Source organism: Xyrauchen texanus, chromosome 5, assembly GCF_025860055.1.
Source record: "Xyrauchen texanus isolate HMW12.3.18 chromosome 5, RBS_HiC_50CHRs, whole genome shotgun sequence".
In the NCBI taxonomy this organism is placed as follows: domain Eukaryota; kingdom Metazoa; phylum Chordata; class Actinopteri; order Cypriniformes; family Catostomidae; genus Xyrauchen; species Xyrauchen texanus.
In genome coordinates, this window is record NC_068280.1 from 184839 (window position 1) to 205000 (window position 20162).

Here is a 20162-nt window from a genome sequence, read left to right on the forward strand (position 1 = left end):
CGTTTCAAATGAATTAATAAATAATGGCGTCCTCTCCCACTATAGTTATGTTTTATAAAGGTAAAATAAAAGTATTATCATGGTTAGGTCTCTGGAATTTCACAGAGGACAAGAGAAAGGACATAGAAGCTAATCTAAAAATTATTGCAAAATTTTAGTATTGTTAAAAAATATTGTTTTAGTTTTGAGAACGTGGAATAATTTGAGCTGAAATCAGATGAAAAGAGTGAAATGTAGGCTGGCACCGGGTCAGAGGGCGTGTGAGTCTCCTGTCATCAGTTAACGTTAATGAAGGAGAATGCTGGGTAATTGCGTTAGGGAACGAGGGAGTGCTCTGATATTACTCGCTTATTTTCAGATTGTGTTTTCACGTCAATTCTTCTCTTACTCTGAGCTGAACTAAAATACATTTCTTCAATTTAATTTGCTTCATAATTACAGAGCAGCCCGACTTCCCAAATCTACTTAATGCCAGAAGTATGCTAAGTACGCTTGCGGGCACATGGATGACTTCATGTGACTGAAGAAGAAAGAGAACCTTTTGTTCTCCTGTATCACTTTCATTTCCTGGATTAAACACATTTAGTGCAATGCGGCCACTACAGGACCTTAGAGAGCACAGCAGAGATTTATTCAAGAACAAATCAACTCCAGTCAGAGGAAAGATCTACAGACAGACACCAAATTACATCACAAAACACTGAAGGTTAAAGTGCTTCATTGTTTTTCCTTGTACAAATCAGTTACAATTACATTTAAATTGAATACATTTCAAATTATTTTGCGCTCCACATGATATAAATATACAAAGATAAAACAAACAATGACAATAAGGCCTGAGTAGTCTAAAAGTACAAATGTTATGATTATTATGATCATATAATACTGAACCAAAGCGTGAAGACAGATCTTTCTAATCTCATGATAATATGATTCTTAATGACTGCAGGACAGAAATAACACAAATATTTGAGGTTTGCTCAAACTTTATTGTAGGAGCCAGGTTTGAATTTAATTTATTTATTTTTTTTTTTTTTGTGACTCTTATTTTGGATTGGATTTATTGGCCTTTGGCTTGAGACTTTTATTTTGAAATTTACCCAGGTCACCTGAGGAGATAACATGGTGTCTTCCATGTGCTCAATAGGACTTTCTTAGTTAGACAGTGGAAGATGCTGGTGACCAAACAGTTTTGTACTGCCTTAATTCTACTGCTTCTGTTCTACTGACCAAATTGGAAACCCCTTTGTTTGGAATTTAGCAATTTGATTAGATACTTCTGTGTATTGCCTGCTTGCTCTCCTGCCTCTCACGCCAACAATTAAACACAGGTATGACTTCCAGCCAAACACAGTATCATCAGGGGGAAATTAAGGCACATTATAACTAAACGGCATCTTAACAGTGGATTTAATCTTTTGACCACTACACAGAAGTACAAAACTTGGTCTTGGAATGTTTCTGAAAGTAGACTCTGGAGATGGAATTGTTTGTTTGAATGAAATTGAGGCTGGGGCTTGAATCAGGATTGCTTGACCTGTTGTAACCAGCTTTTAACCACATTGATGCTTTTGGATGTGTTGAATATCTGCTGAATTGTGATAAACACTTAACTTTGAAGTCACTATTGGAGTGTATTGTACTGTGTTTGTGTGGTTTGTCTGCACTGGTTTTAAAGTTAAATCATCCCAAATATTTCAAACAATGGAAAGTGCTGATTCTTCCACTGAGGTTGCCGCCATGTTGGAGGAGAAATTAAGTCAAGTCATTGCAACACGCAGAGGGAAATTGAGTTTTTCTACACAATGATTAAATGAATTAAAGGAACTAATGAACAAAGGTAATGCTGTTGATGTGAACAAAGGTGTTAAAAATGTAATATGTGTGTAACATGTTTTATTTTTCCTTCTCACAAAATCCTCATATTTTTCTACTAGTAATTAATATAGATGTGTGAGAAAAGGAAAGAAAAAATATGTATTTTTATTTATGAGTTCCGCGTTCGTCGCAGTTGTGATGTTATTGGTGCGTTTCACGCTCCTGCTTCAGTCCGCGGGAGGACTGAGCGGAGCAAGGTACGCATTTTGTTCACTCCTTTTCTAATATGTGTTAAAAGGGGAAATAATCTCTAATTAATTGTTTTGTTAAGATGTGTAAATGAGTATGTATGAGTGTTACCTTTTTAAATTCGTTTTATCTGCAAAAGTGCAATTTTAACCGAGTGAATGCAGTGTGACATTGTATGTTCGTGTGAAAGTTGGCCTGTGAATGGGACTGCTAATTTCTCTTCTGTGTTCTGAATGTTTGGCAGGAGCAGGCTTGAATGATATAACTTGGATTATATACAATGATTAATAGTTGAATTTTCCAACTCTTGCAGATTACACCTCATAAAAGAACCATTGAACCAGCAGATTGATTCCAGTCTTTATTCAACATCACACAACGCAGAGGGGTAGCCAAGTCATAGATGCATGCAAGCCCAAACTGGCTACATGTGCAATTAATGAATTTGATGAAGCTCATGTATCTGTGCAACAAATGAAAAGTTATGTGATGATGAAAGAGAACATGATCATTTTAACTGGTATGTGCCAAAAAAGAATATTTATAATTTCTTAAGGAAGTGGAAACATGGAAATTCAGTCAATCTGATCCACAATAAGTGATTACACCATTTGACAGTGTTTCAAATGTATCTAGGAAATCAAATAAATCAAAGGTTTCTTCTAAATCTGGTGCATCTTCTGCGTCATCAGCATGCATAAAAGCAGAAGCTGAGAAAGCAGCTCTTTTGGAGCATGCTGCTGAGATTAAAAAGAAGCATGTTTTGGAATTGCAGAGAATGGAGCTGCAATAGAACAAAGTGAGCTGGAAACTAGCATGGCTGCAACATATGCCAAGGTTCAGGTTCTTGAGAATTATGAGAAACAACTCTCAAACCAAATCAGTGTCTCACTTGAAACTACCTGAAGATGGTAAGAAAACTTAACCTTGGAACAGAAGTTAAAGAACAATAGGAAATTACTGAGGATCCAGAACCATCAGTGGAATATGCAAGTATACATGTCATTCTGAAAACTCCACTTCAAATGGTTATGGTCCAAAGCCAACAGCTGCACCCCATTCAAGCATCAGTAACATGGCAAAAATCTCACCTAGCAGCAGCAACTTTCTACACCAATGACACACCCAATTTCACAAATGCATCTAACAACTTTAGTGACATTGCAGATCTCATTGTTCAACAGCAAATCTGTCTCTTCTTCCCAACAGGGAAATCCCTATTTTTGATGAGGATCCTATGAACTTGAAAACTTTCATGCAGGCATTTGCACATGGGATTGAAAGCAAGACTAGTAATAGCCAGGACTGTTGTATTACTTGGAGCAATACACTTCTGGCCAATCAGAGGAACTGGTTAGTTGTCTACACATGGAGGCACTTAAGGGATATATTGAGGCAAAAAGGCTGTTGGAGTATCATTTTGGTGATGAAATAAAGCTCACTAGTTCATATATGGAGAAGGCCTTAAATTGGAGTGACATTAAAGCTGAAGATGGAAATGCTTTATCCAGTAACGCACTCATCCTTCGAGGATGCTGCAATCTGTCACAGAACCTGCAATATATGGAAGAGCTCAATCTACCCTCTAACCTAAGGCTTACTGCTTCAAAGCTACTCCACAATTTACGAGAGAGGTGAACGTCTGCAGCATTTGACATGCTGGAGCAAAGAAAAACAAAGGCTACCTTCTGTGATCTTATTAGCTTCATGGAGAGGCAGGCTAGAATTATGCAAGATCCTCTCTTTGGTGAAATACATCAACCATTCTCCAGTAAGAGGGTGACACAGACTAAGTCCTTGTCAGACAAGCTTGCATTCAAGTCGAAGATCAAGGGCAGTAGCTTTGCCACCACAGTGGCAGCTGCACCTGATAGACCTGTTCATTTTTTAGTCTGCCAGATGTTTACACTCCGAAAGAAATCTCAGTTAGCGAAGATCATATCCCAAAACAAAGGGATGTGGAGAAGTGGGCATATATGAAAGACGTATGCTTACCAAGCATTGATGCTGATATTGATCTGCTAATTGGAATAAACATGCCAAAGTTAATGGAACATTGGAGGATAATAAATGGTGAGCAATGGGCCTTTTGCTATAAGGACACTGCTTGGATGGACAGATAATGGTCTCCTCCATGGTGAGTACACTTGTCTCAATAAGCAAGGTAAGCCATATGTTTATGCACACCAGATTTCTATTGAAAATATAACTTAAATTCTGGTTTGATAATTCAATCGTGATTTCCCTGAGAGCACCTATGATAAGACTGAGATGTCCCAGGAAGATTTTAGATTCATGCAGATAATGGACAGCTCTGCTGAGATGAAGTATGGGCATTACAAACTGCCATTGCTGTTTAGGAGGAATGATCCTCTGATGCCAAACAATCGTCAGATGGCTGAGCAAAGAGCAATGTCACTGAAAAGAATGTTTAGAAAAAAACAAGACTTTCAAATGGACAGCATTTTGAAATGTGGTCATGTTGAGCTTGTACCTGAAGAACAATTGAAATTGAAGAATGGAAAGTGGTGGTACATACCTCACCACAGGGTCTATCTTCCCAAGAAAGGAAATTTGTGTGTGTTGTTTGATTGTTCTGCATCTAATAAGGAACATCTCTGAATGGTCAACTTCTACAAGGTCTAGACCTTACAAATTCTTTGACTGGAATCTTGGTACGGAGAACGTTGTTATCATGGCTGATGTGGAGAAAATGTTTCAAGTCAGGATTCCACCAAATCATGTAGATTTACTTTGTTTCTTGTGCCCATGCCATTCATTTTTACCAGGAATCGAAGGCACTCTGTGCAATTGGAGGTTTTAATTTGACAAAGTGGATCAGTAACAGCCGAGTAGTTTTAGCTTCCATTCCTGTGGCTGAAAGGGCAAAGGAGGCTAAGGACCTTGACCTGGACATTGAAGACCTACTTTTGGAGTGAGCACTTGGTGTGCAATGGTGTGCTGAAGAGGATGTCTAAATTTTACATTTCCCTCAAAGAACAACCATGCACTAGGCAAGGAATTCTTTTTTTTTCTTTTTCTGGTAAGTCATTAGACTGGATTGTGTGGAACGGCGACAGAACAACATTCCCTTCGTTCTGTTACTTCCTCGAACAATTTTGTGCTGCGTTTTGAACATCCAGTAGGAGGCAAAGATGCCGGGGATAAACTGCTTTCTTCATCAAGGTAATGCTTCATGCCATGTCGCAGCCAAGCCTGAGTCTGCTCTATGCCATGTCACAGCCACTGCTCAGCTTGATCCATGCCACATCTCAGAAATGCCTCAGCCTGCTCCATGCCATGTAACAGCCAAGCCTGAGTCTGAGCCATGCCATATCACAGCCACGCTTCAGCCTGCTCCATGCTATATCACAGCCATGTCTCAGCAATACCACAGCCTACTCCAATCCAGGTCAAAGTTAAGTTTGAGTTGGTTCCACGCCTTGCCTTCCACGGCCACAGCCTTGAGGTCCTTCACAACCCTTGTTTCAAAGTTGAATAATCTGCTACTGATATCGGGGTGTAGGGCCATGTATACCCTTTCACACATTGTCAGAGCCCTTGCCTGCCAAAGCCCATGCCCGCCGCAGCCAACGAGCCAACATTTGCCACGGCCAACGATTCAACGCCCATGCCTGCCATGGCCATCGAGCTGGAAGTTTAGTCCATCCCAGAGCCAGTATTGCAAGCCTCGTCCATCCCAGAGCCTGCACCGCCAACTTCAGCCTCGAGGAGGAGGAGGAGGAGGAGGAGGAGGAGGAGGAGGAGGACTTCCATTTCCAAGTCTCAGCCTTTGTTCACGACCACATAGGTCGTCTCCGTCCATGCCATTCCCGCCTTTTGTTGTTCCTTCCATTCACCACCAGAGTGCTCCATCACCTGAGTGTTGACTTTAACGCTCTAATTTCCATTTCCCATAATCCTCAAACCTTGCACTGATTACTTGCTCACCTGTTCCTCATTAACTAACTTTCACTCTCTGTCATTGCAAAGTCTTGTTTTGCCCTAGCTGACATTTCTGAGCATTCTCTGAGTTCACTGCATTCCCTGTGTATGCTCCTGGACTGTTTATCCTATTTTGACCCATTGCTGCCTGCCTGCTATTACTGCCTTGTTTACCTGGATATAACCTGTGATTTGTCTACCGCCTGCCCTGACCTCTTGACTTTATTGGTTACCTCTCTGAATTACCTTGGATATTACTGTTGCTGGTGATTGACCCCTGCCTGTCTGCATTACTACATTTATTGTTATTAAAGCTGCACATGGATCTCAACTCCATTGACTTGTCGTTGTAGTTTTTATGATTAACTACTTGTGTTTTTCTTATTTGTAAATCGCTGGATAAGAGTCTGTTAAATTAAGACATATCAATAAACAGTATTAAATAAAGAGGGAAGAAACAACTTGGCTTAAATGAAAAGGATATCACCATCAACAAGAGAGACAGAATTGTTCTCTGGTCTCTGCAGCTCTAGAACATTCTGATCGATGACAGATCATGACCTGAAGAAGCTCAGATGCTACTGAACACACACACACACACACACACACACACACAGGCTATTAATTTACAGCACATTCCACATATATTCAACGTGCAGCACAAAATACTGCTGTAAATTCACTGAACAGTTGGAAAACACTCACTATTCATGTATATTATATCACAACGTTCTGGTAGTAAAAATCGCTTTATTTTTCTCCATATGTGAACTGATTTTTACCAGTAATTTATAAACCTTTAGAGCTTAAAGTGTGTAATTCCTGCATCACTAGTGGCAACAAATGGAAATGCAAAAATAAACTTGCGCTGCATCTGAATATCCATACTTCCCTAGTCTATAGTATGCCAAAAACAGTATGTCAAAGGATAGGATTGTCTGAATCCTCAGTATTCATAAGAGTAAGTGAGAAATACATAGATGACGTTCTACATCTTGCAAGATACTGGACACTTTACGATCCCATAATCCAATGGAATCTGAGGAGACTTCTTGTTCAAAACATTGGATTTAAAAGAACTGAGGTGAACCGCATGTCAGACGATGACCCCTCAAATTTAATTGAGATATATAAATATATATATATATATAAATATATATAGTACATAGAAAGTTGTTCCTTGTGCTTTAATGCTGATTGTTTTGACTGTTGTTATTATATCATATGCTGGGTTCACAGGTCAATGCTCGCATCCCCTAAAATTAATATCTCTAGTCAAAACGTAAGCTCCCTTTATGCTCTGTTAGTTTAACAACAATTTTATTTTAAGTAATCAATGCAATTGGGCCGTTTTCTTCATACGTGCTCTTGGTCGGGGCAGTAACATTTAGTTGCAGGTATGTAAAGCATTTGTTTTACCAACTGTGATAAAATTGTGCCAGATTAGTGCTTCATTCAAGCAGATAGCAAATATCAGTTGACTAAAACTTCACACATGCATACATGGTTCGGTTTAACAACACCTTCAGCTGAAGATTCGGCATCAAACATCATGCCATTATTCATTAGTTCCATCTTCTTGGAGCATCCCACGATACAGCTAATGTGGTTATAGTAAAGCATGTCTTTCCCTTTACATGGCAAAGCATTGCTAAACTTTGCAGGGGCTTGCACAAACAAATTTTAAATTTCAAGCATGTCTATCCTCCAGCAAGGAAACCATTATCATATCATATATTATCCATATATCATATCTATGTTCTGACTAAGACCATTCACAAGTCCAAACATGGTTTTCTCTGCAAACTTTCCTTTTGGTATCTTTAAATTTGGGGCCCTATTTTGTTTAAACCCAAGGATACGGAGCTCTCAGTGTGGCTCCATTCATAAATTGTTCATATTACCCATTTTCATGGTTGAAACCAAATGTGGATCACTCCTTTTCTTGTCCAACAAACAAAGGTCCGAAGAACAGTAAAGTACACTTGTACAAACCCATGCAAATAAATACAAATAAAAGAAAAACAAAGGCTGCCCTCATAATCAAACATTTATTTATCTTTTGGCAAAGGGTATTGCACAAGCTCACCCATATTATTGGACCCTCGCATAACATTGTTATCCTTTGCCATGGACATTGCACAAATAACTTTCGCCCTTGTTTATTCGGAAAAGCGTATTGCATAACAACATCGCCCTTATCGGAGGGCTCTCACACTATGTTGTTTAGCAGAGATATTGCACAAACAATGGTAGTCTTCGTCGGAGGACTCCTAATCAAATGATATCTATCTTTTGGCAAAGGGTATTGCACAACAAGGTTCCATTATCGTAGGGCCCTCACATTACATTGTTATGCTTTTGCAAGGACATTGCACAAATAACATTTGCCTTGTATATCTTTCAGCAAAGGGTATTACACAACAACATCACCCTTATCATAGGGCCCTTACATTAGGTTGTTCATCCTTTGGCAAAGATATTGCACAAACAATGGCCACCCTAGTTGGAGGGCTTAAACATGAATCATCTTCAGCAAGGGTAATGTGCAACAATGTCACCCTTATCGTAGGGCTCAAATGCAACATTGTTCGTCATTTGGCAAAACTATTGCCATTAACATTTGCCTTTATTGAAGGGCTCAATCAGTATGATCTACCTTCTGTATAGATATAGCAAAAACAAGGCGCACCCATTCGCAAGGGCTCAACAATTCTCATAATCAGCCTACCCTTATGCAGGGTATGGCACAATAGTAGCATCATGCAGTTATGCAGAGTCAATGTTGCATCATTCATATTTATTTCTCTTTTAGATTAATCTCTCCCCTTCTGGAGACCCAGCTGCTGTCATGAGTCTAATCAAATTGTTTTAATTTTCCTTTGGGGGCTAGGTTTAAAATAGGTTATTTTCCATTTGGGGTAAGCACCACTGCCTTCACATCGTCACCTCTGGCAGGATCTGACAGTTCAAGCAGCATCTGAGTACTGAACCGTAGGACTGGGCTTATGTCAAATGATAAAAGTATCTTTTCATTTGTATTAACTCCAATAATCTCAAGTCTTTCTAATAGAACTAAATTTAGATGTCGCACTGAAAACCTTGAACTGGAAATGTAAATTTTTGGGTGAACTATACCTTTAAACTGGGATATGAGAGAGAAATTTAACACTGAAAAACACTTTATTCTTCTAAGATGTGCTGCTGTTAAATTCAAATCCATCTTTTTTTCATCACCTTCATTGAACTCCTAAACAAAAAGCTGCTATCGTGTGTGTTGGAGAGACCGACAAATATATAGAGAGAGAGACTGAGAGACAGACAGTTCCTGATCTTATCAGTCTGTACTGTATTACTGCAGCTCATCAATGATTCAGTGATTTAAGACTTTCAGATCATCCGAGAGAAGCACAACTTCAGCTTTATCTCTCAATAATAACCTTGTATCGACACATTATACAAATCGTCATTTAATCAGACTATATCTCTTTAAATGTGCGTCAGACGTTGAGCTATCAGTTTATTATGAGATCTTCAGATGACATTTCATCTCACTGATTTTACAACCAACACCTCAAACTTACATGAATCCATAATCCTCATTTATAATCATTATAATTGTTTACTAGTGTCAGAAGAGTCTTCAGAAGAATATGCTGTTTGTCATGTTCTGCTCATCAAAGGAACCGTTCACCCAAAACTGATAATTATCTCATTATTTACTCACACTTAAATCATCTCAAACTCTCATGAATTTCTTATGTAGAAAACAAATAAAGATAATTTAATGGAGATATTGATGTGTTTATAGCCATACAAAGCAAGTCAATGGGGTTTAACACTTTAAATCTCCATAAAAGCACAATTACATCATAAATAAACTCCAGCATTTTAATCCATGACTCCCTGAATATTTTTGTTGAAGAAATATGAGTTTGAGATGATATAAAGATGAGTAAATAATGAGAGAATTATCAGTTTTGGGTGAACCGTCCCTCACATTGTTGTTCACTTCTTTCTCTGTCCTGATGACATCCAGTTTGATTTCTTATTTCAAGACATGAAAGAGACTTATAAAAGAACAATAAACAGATGGATTTCTATAAAGATTTTTTCATTTTTTTACTTTGACCTGCAAGTGTTCTTAACACCTCATTTAGAAACATCATAGTTTTCAACTGTTTCTTTAGTAATTAATTAGCACATTACAATAATTAAGGATTATTTGACACAATATTTTATAAGTACACTGCAGTAATTACTGTTGAAAATGGATTCCACAGATGCAAAATATATATTATATAATTATATTTTTACAATATAATGATTGAAATGTAAAAAATTTAAGAATATTCAAACTGGACACTTTCACGTCATATGAACTCCTCGATACACACACATGCATACCCGTGTGATTCATGTGTCTCTCTGTAGCTGCGCACTAATGACAGGTCAAAGTTCAGGAGTTTACACCGTTCATGCAGCATGCACTCTGCATCTCTCTCAGATGATTTGACCTTTCAGAGGACCCTAAAGGTCAAACACACACACATGAACTTTAGAAGAGGAAGAGGCTGATAAGGTGAAGGTGAGTGTGTATATTGATCATGCGTCTCGTATAACAGAATATGAGCAGCAGTACTGACTCTGTGTGTGTGTGTGTGTGTGTGTGTGTGTGTGTGTGTGTGTGTGTGTGTGTGTGTGTGTGTGTGTGTGTGTGTTTCACTAAGAATCTTCACATGTGACATCCGTGTAAATCTGAAGTACTGTGTGAGAAGTGCATCATTTCTTATTTGAATAAAATCATCCGTTAAATGAATAAATGTCAGATTCAATTAAATATAATTTTTACTGGAGTTCAAATTACTCCATGACTTTAGTTAAAATAATAAAGACACTCATATTAACATGTTTAATCAATTAACTATTATGTTTTATAACCCATTATGTAACATTCAATTATGTTATTAGGGTTAAGTAGTCAGTTAATATGGTTAAATGGATAAAAATCGTTAAATTAATATTCATCAAATTAATTATGTATTAATTAATATAACTAGTAAAATACATTTAATATATAACTTCAATGAATGCTTTTAACCCCCCAATATTAAATTAGCAGCTGTGTGTCTGAAGTTACTAATCCCTGTTTTCTCTATTTTTCCACATATTATAATGTTGAAAGCATTCAACAAGCTTCACCATTTAAGCATTCTAAGAATGTTATTTAAAAAGAAAAATGAGCAACAAATATTTTTTCTTTACTATTTGGCAAATGTACATTCATCAATAACTACAAAAACACTAAACAAGTTTCTTGTGATAATCAAGATAATCATTCATGGCAAATCTACAAACCATCACCTTTTATTTTAATTTAAGATTTTCAATAATAGTTTTAATAGTATTTGTTTATTGTTAATTCAGCAAACATTTTTCCCAAATGTTGGTAACAAGGATGGAAATTTCTTTTTTATTATTATAAAAAAAACCTCAAATGAAAAGTTCTTCATTTTCTCTTGGAATTAAGTTTCATTAACAAGGATCGGAAGGAGCAAGTTGATTTAATCCGACTTATCACACTGCCGGAGTAATTGTATATAAACAGCTGCTCACCTCTATGTGGCATCGAGTGTTTCTGCCATTTGGCCCCGCCCTTAACCCACGAACAGACCCTTGCAAGTGACTCGGATCACCGAGCAAATGCTTTGAAAGGTTAATCAGAGATTACATCTGCTCTGTGCTGCCCACCTCTTTGGACCCATTGCAGTTTGCCTACTGCAACAACCGCTCCACTGATGATGCCATTGCATCTACACTACACACTGCTCTCTCCCATCTGGAAAAAAGGAACACATATGTGAGAATACTGTTTGTAGACTACAGCTCAGCAATCAACACCATAGTGCCCTCCAAGCTTGATGAGAAACTCCGGGCTCTGGGCTTAAACAGCTCGCTGTGCAGTTGGATACTGGACGTCCTGTCAGGCAGACGTCAGGTGGTTAGAATGGGCAGCAACACCTCCTCATCACTGACCCTCAACACTGGAGCCCCGCAGGGCTGTGTTCTCAGCCCCCTCCTGTATTCACTGTACACGCATGACTGTGTGGCAACACATAGCTCCAATGCCATCATTAAGTTTGCTGACGATACGACGGTGGTAGGTCTGATCACTGACAATGATGAAACAGCCTACAGAGAGGAGGTGCACACTCTGACACGCTGGTGTCAGGATCACAACCTCTCCCTCAACGTCAGTAAAACCAAGGAGCTTGTGGTGGACTTCAGGAGGAAAGACGGAGAACACAGCCCCATCACCATCAGTGGAGCACCGGTGGAGAGAGTCAGCAGTTTCAAGTTCCTCGGTGTCCACATTACTGAGGAACTCACATTGTCCGTCCACACTGAGGCCGTTGTGAAGAAGGCTGGATATATATATATATATAACCGCATTAAAGATGTAACACATTAAAGGTGTAACACGTTAAATATAAACGCATTAAAGGTGTAACACGTTAAATATAACCGCATTAAAGATGTAACACATTAAAGATGTAACGCATTAAATATAACCGCATTAAAGGTGTAACACCTTAAATATAACCGCATTAAAGATGTAACACATTAAATATAACCGCATTAAAGATGTAACACATTAAATATAACCGCATTAAAGATGTAACACATTAAAGATGTAACACCTTAAATATAACCGCATTAAAGATGTAACACGTTAAATATAACCGCATTAAAGATGTAACACATTAAAGATGTAACGCATTAAATATAACCGCATTAAAGATGCAACGCATTAAATATAACCGCATTAAAGATGCAATATATTAAATATAACTGCATTAAAGATGTAACACATTAAAGATGTAACACATTAAAGATGTAACACGTTAAATATAACCGCATTAAAGATGTAACACATTAAAGATGTAACGCATTAAATATAACCGCATTAAAGATGCAACGCATTAAATATAACCGCATTAAAGATGCAATATATTAAATATAACTGCATTAAAGATGTAACACATTAAAGATGTAACGCGTTAAATATAACCGCATTAAAGATGTAACGCGTTAAATATAACCGCATTAAAGATGTAATGCATTAAATATAACCGCATTAAAGATGTAATGCATTAAAGATGGAACGCGTTAAATATAACCGCATTAAAGATGCAACACATTAAATATAACCGCATTAAAGATGTAACACATTAAAGATGCAACGCATTAAATATAACCGCATTAAAGATGTAACACATTAAAGATGCAACGCATTAAATATAACCGCATTAAAGATGTAACGCATTAAATATAACCGCATTAAAGGTGTAACACGTTAAATATAACCGCATTAAAGATGTAACGCGTTAAATATAACCGCATTAAAGATGTAATGCATTAAATATAACCGCATTAAAGATGTAACGCATTAAAGGTGTAACACGTTAAATATAACCGCATTAAAGGTGTAACGCATTAAATATAACCGCATTAAAGATCCAATATATTAAATATAACTGCATTAAATATGTAACGCATTAAATATAACTGCATTAAAGATGCAATGCATTAAATATAACTGCATTAAAGATGTAATGCATTAAATATAACCGCATTAAAGATGTAACGTATTAAATATAACCTCATTAAAGATGCAATGCATTAAATATAACTGCATTAAAGATGTAACGCATTAAATATAACCGCATTAAAGATGTAACGTATTAAATATAACCACATTAAAGATGTAACGCATTAAATATAACCTCATTAAAGATGCAATGCATTAAATATAACTGCATTAAAGATGTAACGCATTAAATATAACCGCATTAAAGATGTAACGTATTAAATATAACCGCATTAAAGATGTAACACATTAAAGGTGTAACGCGTTAAATATAACCGCATTAAAGATGTAACGCATTAAAGATGTAACACATTAAAGATGTAATGCATTAAATATAACTGCATTAAAGATGTAACGCATTAAATATAACCGCATTAAAGATGTAACGCGTTAAATATAACCGCATTAAAGATGTAACGCATTAAATATAACCGCATTAAAGATGTAACACATTAAAGATATAACCTATATTTAAATATAAATATAATTAAAGATGTAACGCATTAAATATAACCGCATTAAAGATGTAGCGCATTAAATATAACCACATTAAAGATGAAACGCATTAAATATCACCGCATTAAAGATGTAACGCATTAAATATAACCGCATTAAAGATGAAGCGCATTCAATATAACCGCATTAAAGATGTAGCGCATTAGCGCATTAAATATAACCACATTAAAGATGAAACGCTTTAAATATAACTGCATTAAAGATGAAACGCATTAAATATAACCGCATTACAGATGAAACGCCGGGGTGTTTCCTTTAACGAGCTCTGGCTCCACTTTTTCCGCAATGAGAGAGCTTCTGTATTATTTAGTATTTTTGCATTATAATTCCATCAGCTGATGCTGTTTGGAAAGGTTAGTGCATCTGTGATCTGTGTAATTCTTCGTCAGTCAGTCGTGAGTTGCTGCTCTCATGCATCATCATTAGAGTTTAATGTGATCTCATATTACGTTAAATGACATCAAACGATTGTCCATTTTGTCGATAACGTCGTCTAATCGTTTCAGCCCAATTCTTAAGCAGCTACATAATTTTGTGCACTTTGGCTCTTGACTGGTGTGCTCTTCAGGACTTGTACCCCACTCCTTTGTATTGCATATACAACAGTCTATCAGTTGAGCTACTGCACAATTTGAAATAAGACGTGGCTGGATCTGAGCACATTTATAACATTTACATGTTATCTCACGGATATCTCACGGATCGTTCTCGTGTTCTGCGTCTCTAAAACGGCACAACAAACTGAAAACGACTGAATCGACTCGATTTGTTCAGAGAATCGATTCCTTAAACTGAAAGCGGCCACTGAATTGACTCTGATTCATTCAGTGAGTCGATTCTTCTTCTGAGGTATTTTACCGCCACCAACTGGACAGTTTGAAGCATCGAAAGAACAGAAAACTTGTAAAATTGTTCTGAAGGCATACTACTATTTTAATAAGACTTAAACAACAACTTATGGATATAGTAATGTTGACTGTATTTTGAATACTGCATAATTGCCATTGATTTCTCTCTGTCAGCTTGCACTTGTTATAAATATGTAATTTTATGTTCCCTTTTGCATCTTTATTTAAAGGTACCTGCTGTATTAATATGTGAAATGTAAGCTTGGTTAGCTAAACAAACAGTTATTACTATAAGAAAGAATCTCAGATATTTTATATTCAGGGGCTGAACAGTTGACAAATCTTATATTCATTCTATTGCGAAGACAGATGTGGATGAATTTGGGAATCTAGCTGGAGCTGATGTGAACTTTCTGACTGCAAAAGACTCAGTAAATCTGGAGTGTATAGTTGGTATCAAAAGCAAGTAAAATGGTGTCGTATTCAGATGCGGTTTATATGCAAATTTTAGATAATACTTTTTTTTTTAAACATACCTCCCTAACCTAACACTTTTGCTTGAACCTAACCAATAGTATTTTAAAATGCAAAAGCGAAATGAAAAAGCTCATTTTCTGTAGCAACTACCCCATTTCATGCTGCTTCTATGACTCTGTAATGTCCCATGTCAGCGGTACTCTGACTCCAAGTCCAACGCCCAATCACGTGAGCTTCTGTGCAAGCTATCTGTGTTGGAATACGTGTATATATGTAGGTGAGTCTAATAAAAGCATTAAAATGTTTTGTTTTTCAAAAGGTGTGTTCGAGATAAAGTGTGTCGGTATATTAAAATAGCAGATTCTGTGTAATAGAGTTAAAAATAATGAGGCCTCCAGCTCTCTTATAGATGCGTTTGCCTTTCTGTATCTAATTCAGTTATTTGAGCAACTCTGTGCATGTCATATTTGACACATGACTCTCTAAAGCATCATCATCATCATCATCATCATGGCGACATGCTCTTCTGGAGGTAAAAGACCCTGTTATATCATTTTACAAAATAGCATCCATCATATTTGGATGCACTCATCTTTTTTATGTGAAATATTTGCAAATTTTGATCAAGCAAAATTAACAATAACATTTTGTTTCTGATATTTAATTTTTTTTATTTATTGATTTCAAGCAACATGTGCTTCAAATGTAATTATATTGTTGAAAAATAGGTTAAAAATGTAATTTTCTGACTGTTATTTCATATGTTAGGCTTTATATGGTTAAGTTGTATTCTTTGAATGAAAGGGTTGTCGAACACTAACGTTTATTACATTATTCATTGCTATAACTGCATGTTTGCCCTACATTACTAACAATAACTGTCTTAAGTGGTTGGGAAAAATAAAATATAACTTTGTGTAGTTCAAAGCTACTGATTAAACTAGATATTTCGTTATGTCGAGACAAAAGATGGTCTGAAAACATCTTGTTTGAAAGTTTCAAATAGTTTTAAATGCTTCAAGTTTAGGGTTAGATTTACAGATTTTACAGCAAGAAAAAAGAAATCAAGAGAAAGAAGAGCATAAAGCTGATCAAAGGTGAAGTTTGAGCTCATTTATTCTGTGGGTGTAATCTAGTCTGTGAGACTTTTGGACACTTTGAAAAGGCTTAAATGATGCCTTCGCAGGGCTTTTCGATGGAAGAATTATTATGGTAGCCAAGCTGTAGGGTCGTCCCAAACAAAAAATGACCAAATGACCACTATTTTTGAGCCCGGCAGCTTTCAGCCCTTGACACTCTCAGGATGGAGGGTAAAGTCTTTGTAGGAAATAGGGTGTAGGGATGAACACTTCTGAATGGAACGCACCCCATCATTCAGATGAGTTAGAGAACATAGAGCAGCGTGTTAAAATATTTCATAATTGATTAGAACTATATGCATTTATTATGCATAATTTAGAGTATTTACATTGAGTTTACATGATCTATAATAACGTTAAAATGGTACTGTCTCTTTAAGAACACTGTGTTTCAGTTGAGCGGTTTCTTTACCACAACAGTGTGTGTGTTTGAATGAATGTGACTGTATATAACAGAACAGGAACTAAAAGAGACTTAAATCAATGAACATAGATTGCGTAGAACTAAACGAGAATCTCTAGTCGGTCAATCTGCTCCGATTCTTCCAGTGAGTCGATTCCTTTGAACTAGCACCAGCGATTGAACCAACTCTGATTTTTGAAGGAGGTTGACTCTTTCGTACTGTTCATATTATGGAGGATTCCGTTAATATTTCTGGAGTATATCTTTGATTGACCACAACACCAGATACACTGTCTCTAAACAGTCATTTAATGCAGAAACTCAATTATTCCAATAACAAATTTATTGATTTTAAAATCAGAAAGGTATTGACAGACATTTAAATAGAATGAACATTACTATTCAATTAATGTCAAATCCTTATAAACCCATTAACATACAGCATATATTTCATCTTACATCTAGAAGTATTTATTCATGAATGAAATTGAGTAAATGAGAAGAAAACGTTTACGTGTGCACAGATCGAGTCTGTTGCACATTTAGGCAAATATAAGAAGGTCATCTTGGTACTCAATGAAATTATATGCCAATAACATTATTATGTTCCACATATTACGGATTTATACCTAAAATATCAAGCAAAATTTAGCCTTATATTAACGATGTAAACTTTCATTTGAATATTTAAAAACTCGTCCAATATTGATTTATTTGACTCGTTAATATCAGACTTGAAAAGCATAAATGATCTGGATGTCACTGCACATCTCTAGTAAAATATTAAGCAGCACCATCAGAGTTAACCGACCACTGTCATATTTATCTATATTTCTATAAACATGTCATCATATCACACGTCTAACATGCAATTCACATTTGAACAAATAAACACGACAAGACGTTGTGAATATCACAATGCATTTAATGCGTCTTCATGCAGCGTAAAGCGAGCGCATGCGGATACAGAAACCAAAGCAGAATATTCCAGCCCATAATGCAGAAAAACATTTCAGCACAACATAAAACTCTTACGTATCATTTCACCATAAAAATATCATCAAAATGTATGCATATACTTGATAAAAAATGTACAAATGGAGGTTGATGAAATAAAAATGGAGGTAATAAACACACTCGTCTGGTCCTGAGGTCCGTCTGGTTTCTGATGAGTCCTTGAAAACATTGGAAAAAACCAAATTAAACACAAAATAGAACATGAATAAACGGAGTAAAACATTAAAAAGACGTCAAGTCTCTGGCGTCAGACGCAGCAGACTGTGTGGTTTGTGTTTAGTGTGAATCGCTCGATGAGGTTTGTGTGTTTTAGGAGGTTTTCTGGCTTTAAGAGGCGCCGCAGGCCGCTGCTGCAGTTCCTGTGTGTGTTAAAGCTCCTGGGATTCAGGCCCATTCGTTTTCCTTTAAGAGGCGGGACCCGGTCCACTAGCTCCGCCCATCCCGCCATTGCCCGGCTCCATGTGATTGGTGGGCGGTTTGATGGTGGGCGTGGGGTGTTGGTGTTGGAGGACGTGTCTCTCGAGCAGCGTGCGGTGCGTGAATGCGCGGTGACAAACGCCACAGGTGAAGGTGCGCTCCACGCGGTGTGTGCGCATGTGCACGTTGAGCGAGCTCTTCTGCGTGAAGCGTTTGCTGCAGACGGAGCACTGAAACGCTCGCACGCCCGTGTGCACCACCATGTGCTTGAGCAGATAGTCACGCAGAGAGAACGAGCGCCAGCAGATGCTGCACTGATGCGGCTTCTGACCTGCACACACACACACACACAGACACACACAAACACACACGTCAACCCTGCATCTGTACTAGTCAACAATGGACCGCTTGCACTGAGCCTCATGACGTACTTCCGCTTTGAAATAGTGCGGCCGCTAGTTTCTGGTTGAATGTGTTTACATGCGCCGTAGTTTCCTAGTTCTCAAAACGCCACTTAAAATGAGTGTTTGAAAGAGGATTTTAAAGAACAGATCTTTTCAGAGATGGGAGAAATATTCTGAACATCACCATGTACAGCTTCTTGGAATTATTAAAAGAAATACGTGTGAGGGAGGAGAGACATGTTTTTATTAAAAGCAGTTGCACAAGTAGTCCATTGCGTTGGCTTGATAACATCAACATACTTATACTCCTCCTGGAGTGTTCAAGCTACAGCCACCAAAATTGGCACAGACCTTCAGACTGTTCTGGAATAATGTGCTCTGTCTTTTCTAACTGATCTGACTTACAGTTTTCACACAGCAGACGATCAAAAATTGGGAAAATCAAATAGACCTGAATTGACGGAATGTTCTAACAGGTCAATGGAATGCTCGTTAATTCAAACTCCAACTGTCAAAAACTCAAATGTAAACAAACCCACAAAGGGCCTTTGATCTGTTTTAAATTGCCCTCTCTCTCTGTATCTGATGACAAACATTATTTATCTAGTTATTATTATCAACAATGGTGTTGTGTGTGTACCGGAGTGGATGAACATGTGTTTGCTGTAGTTCTTGCGCGAGCGCAGTGATTTTCCGCAGTGGCTGCAGTCGAACGACTCTGATCCCTGCGGAGCAAAACTCGGACCCGCGATGCACGCTGGGGAGGAGGGGGGTGGACCAGGGGTCAGCGGGGCAGGGGGCGGGGCCTGCTGACATGAATCAGACATGTTGTCAATCACCATTGGCCCGCCCACATAGAAGGAGGAGGACTGTGATTCGCTGGCAGGAAACTGGAAAAGCATCTGAAAATAAAGACATGTTATAATCATCATGATATTATGTATTATTATTTTACTGATGATAATGTTGTGTTTGGGTGTGTCACACCTGGTTGCTGAGGCTCTGTGTTGTCGGCGGGGGCGAGAGCGGTTTGTTGACTCGACCGCGAGAGTTTGAACCCAGAGACGACTGCGGATCCGCCTGGGACCAAAAACCACCAGAGAACACACTGGACTCCTCATAGAACCCACCCTGAAATGCACACACACACACACACACACACACACACACACACACACACACACAGTTGTGTTTCCATGTTTTATGGGGACTTTCCATAGACATAATGGTTTTTATACTGTACAAACTTTATATTCTATCCCCTAAACCTAACCCTAC

The 20162-nt window shown here is 37.6% G+C and overlaps 1 protein-coding gene across 1 annotated transcript in view; it reads right to left on the reverse strand.

Annotated features, from left to right (window-relative positions):
* Positions 1–17463: 17463 nt before the first annotated feature.
* LOC127643699 (zinc finger and BTB domain-containing protein 45-like) overlaps positions 17464–20162 on the reverse strand; it is a 4834-nt gene continuing 2135 nt past the window's right edge. The window contains exons 4-6 of the mRNA XM_052126519.1: positions 19872–20015; positions 19525–19786; positions 17464–18811 (exon numbers count right to left, since the gene is read on the reverse strand). Coding sequence (XP_051982479.1) covers positions 18468–18811; positions 19525–19786; positions 19872–20015 — 750 coding nt within the window. The 3' untranslated portion in view covers positions 17464–18467. The remainder of the gene's footprint in view (positions 18812–19524; positions 19787–19871; positions 20016–20162) is intronic.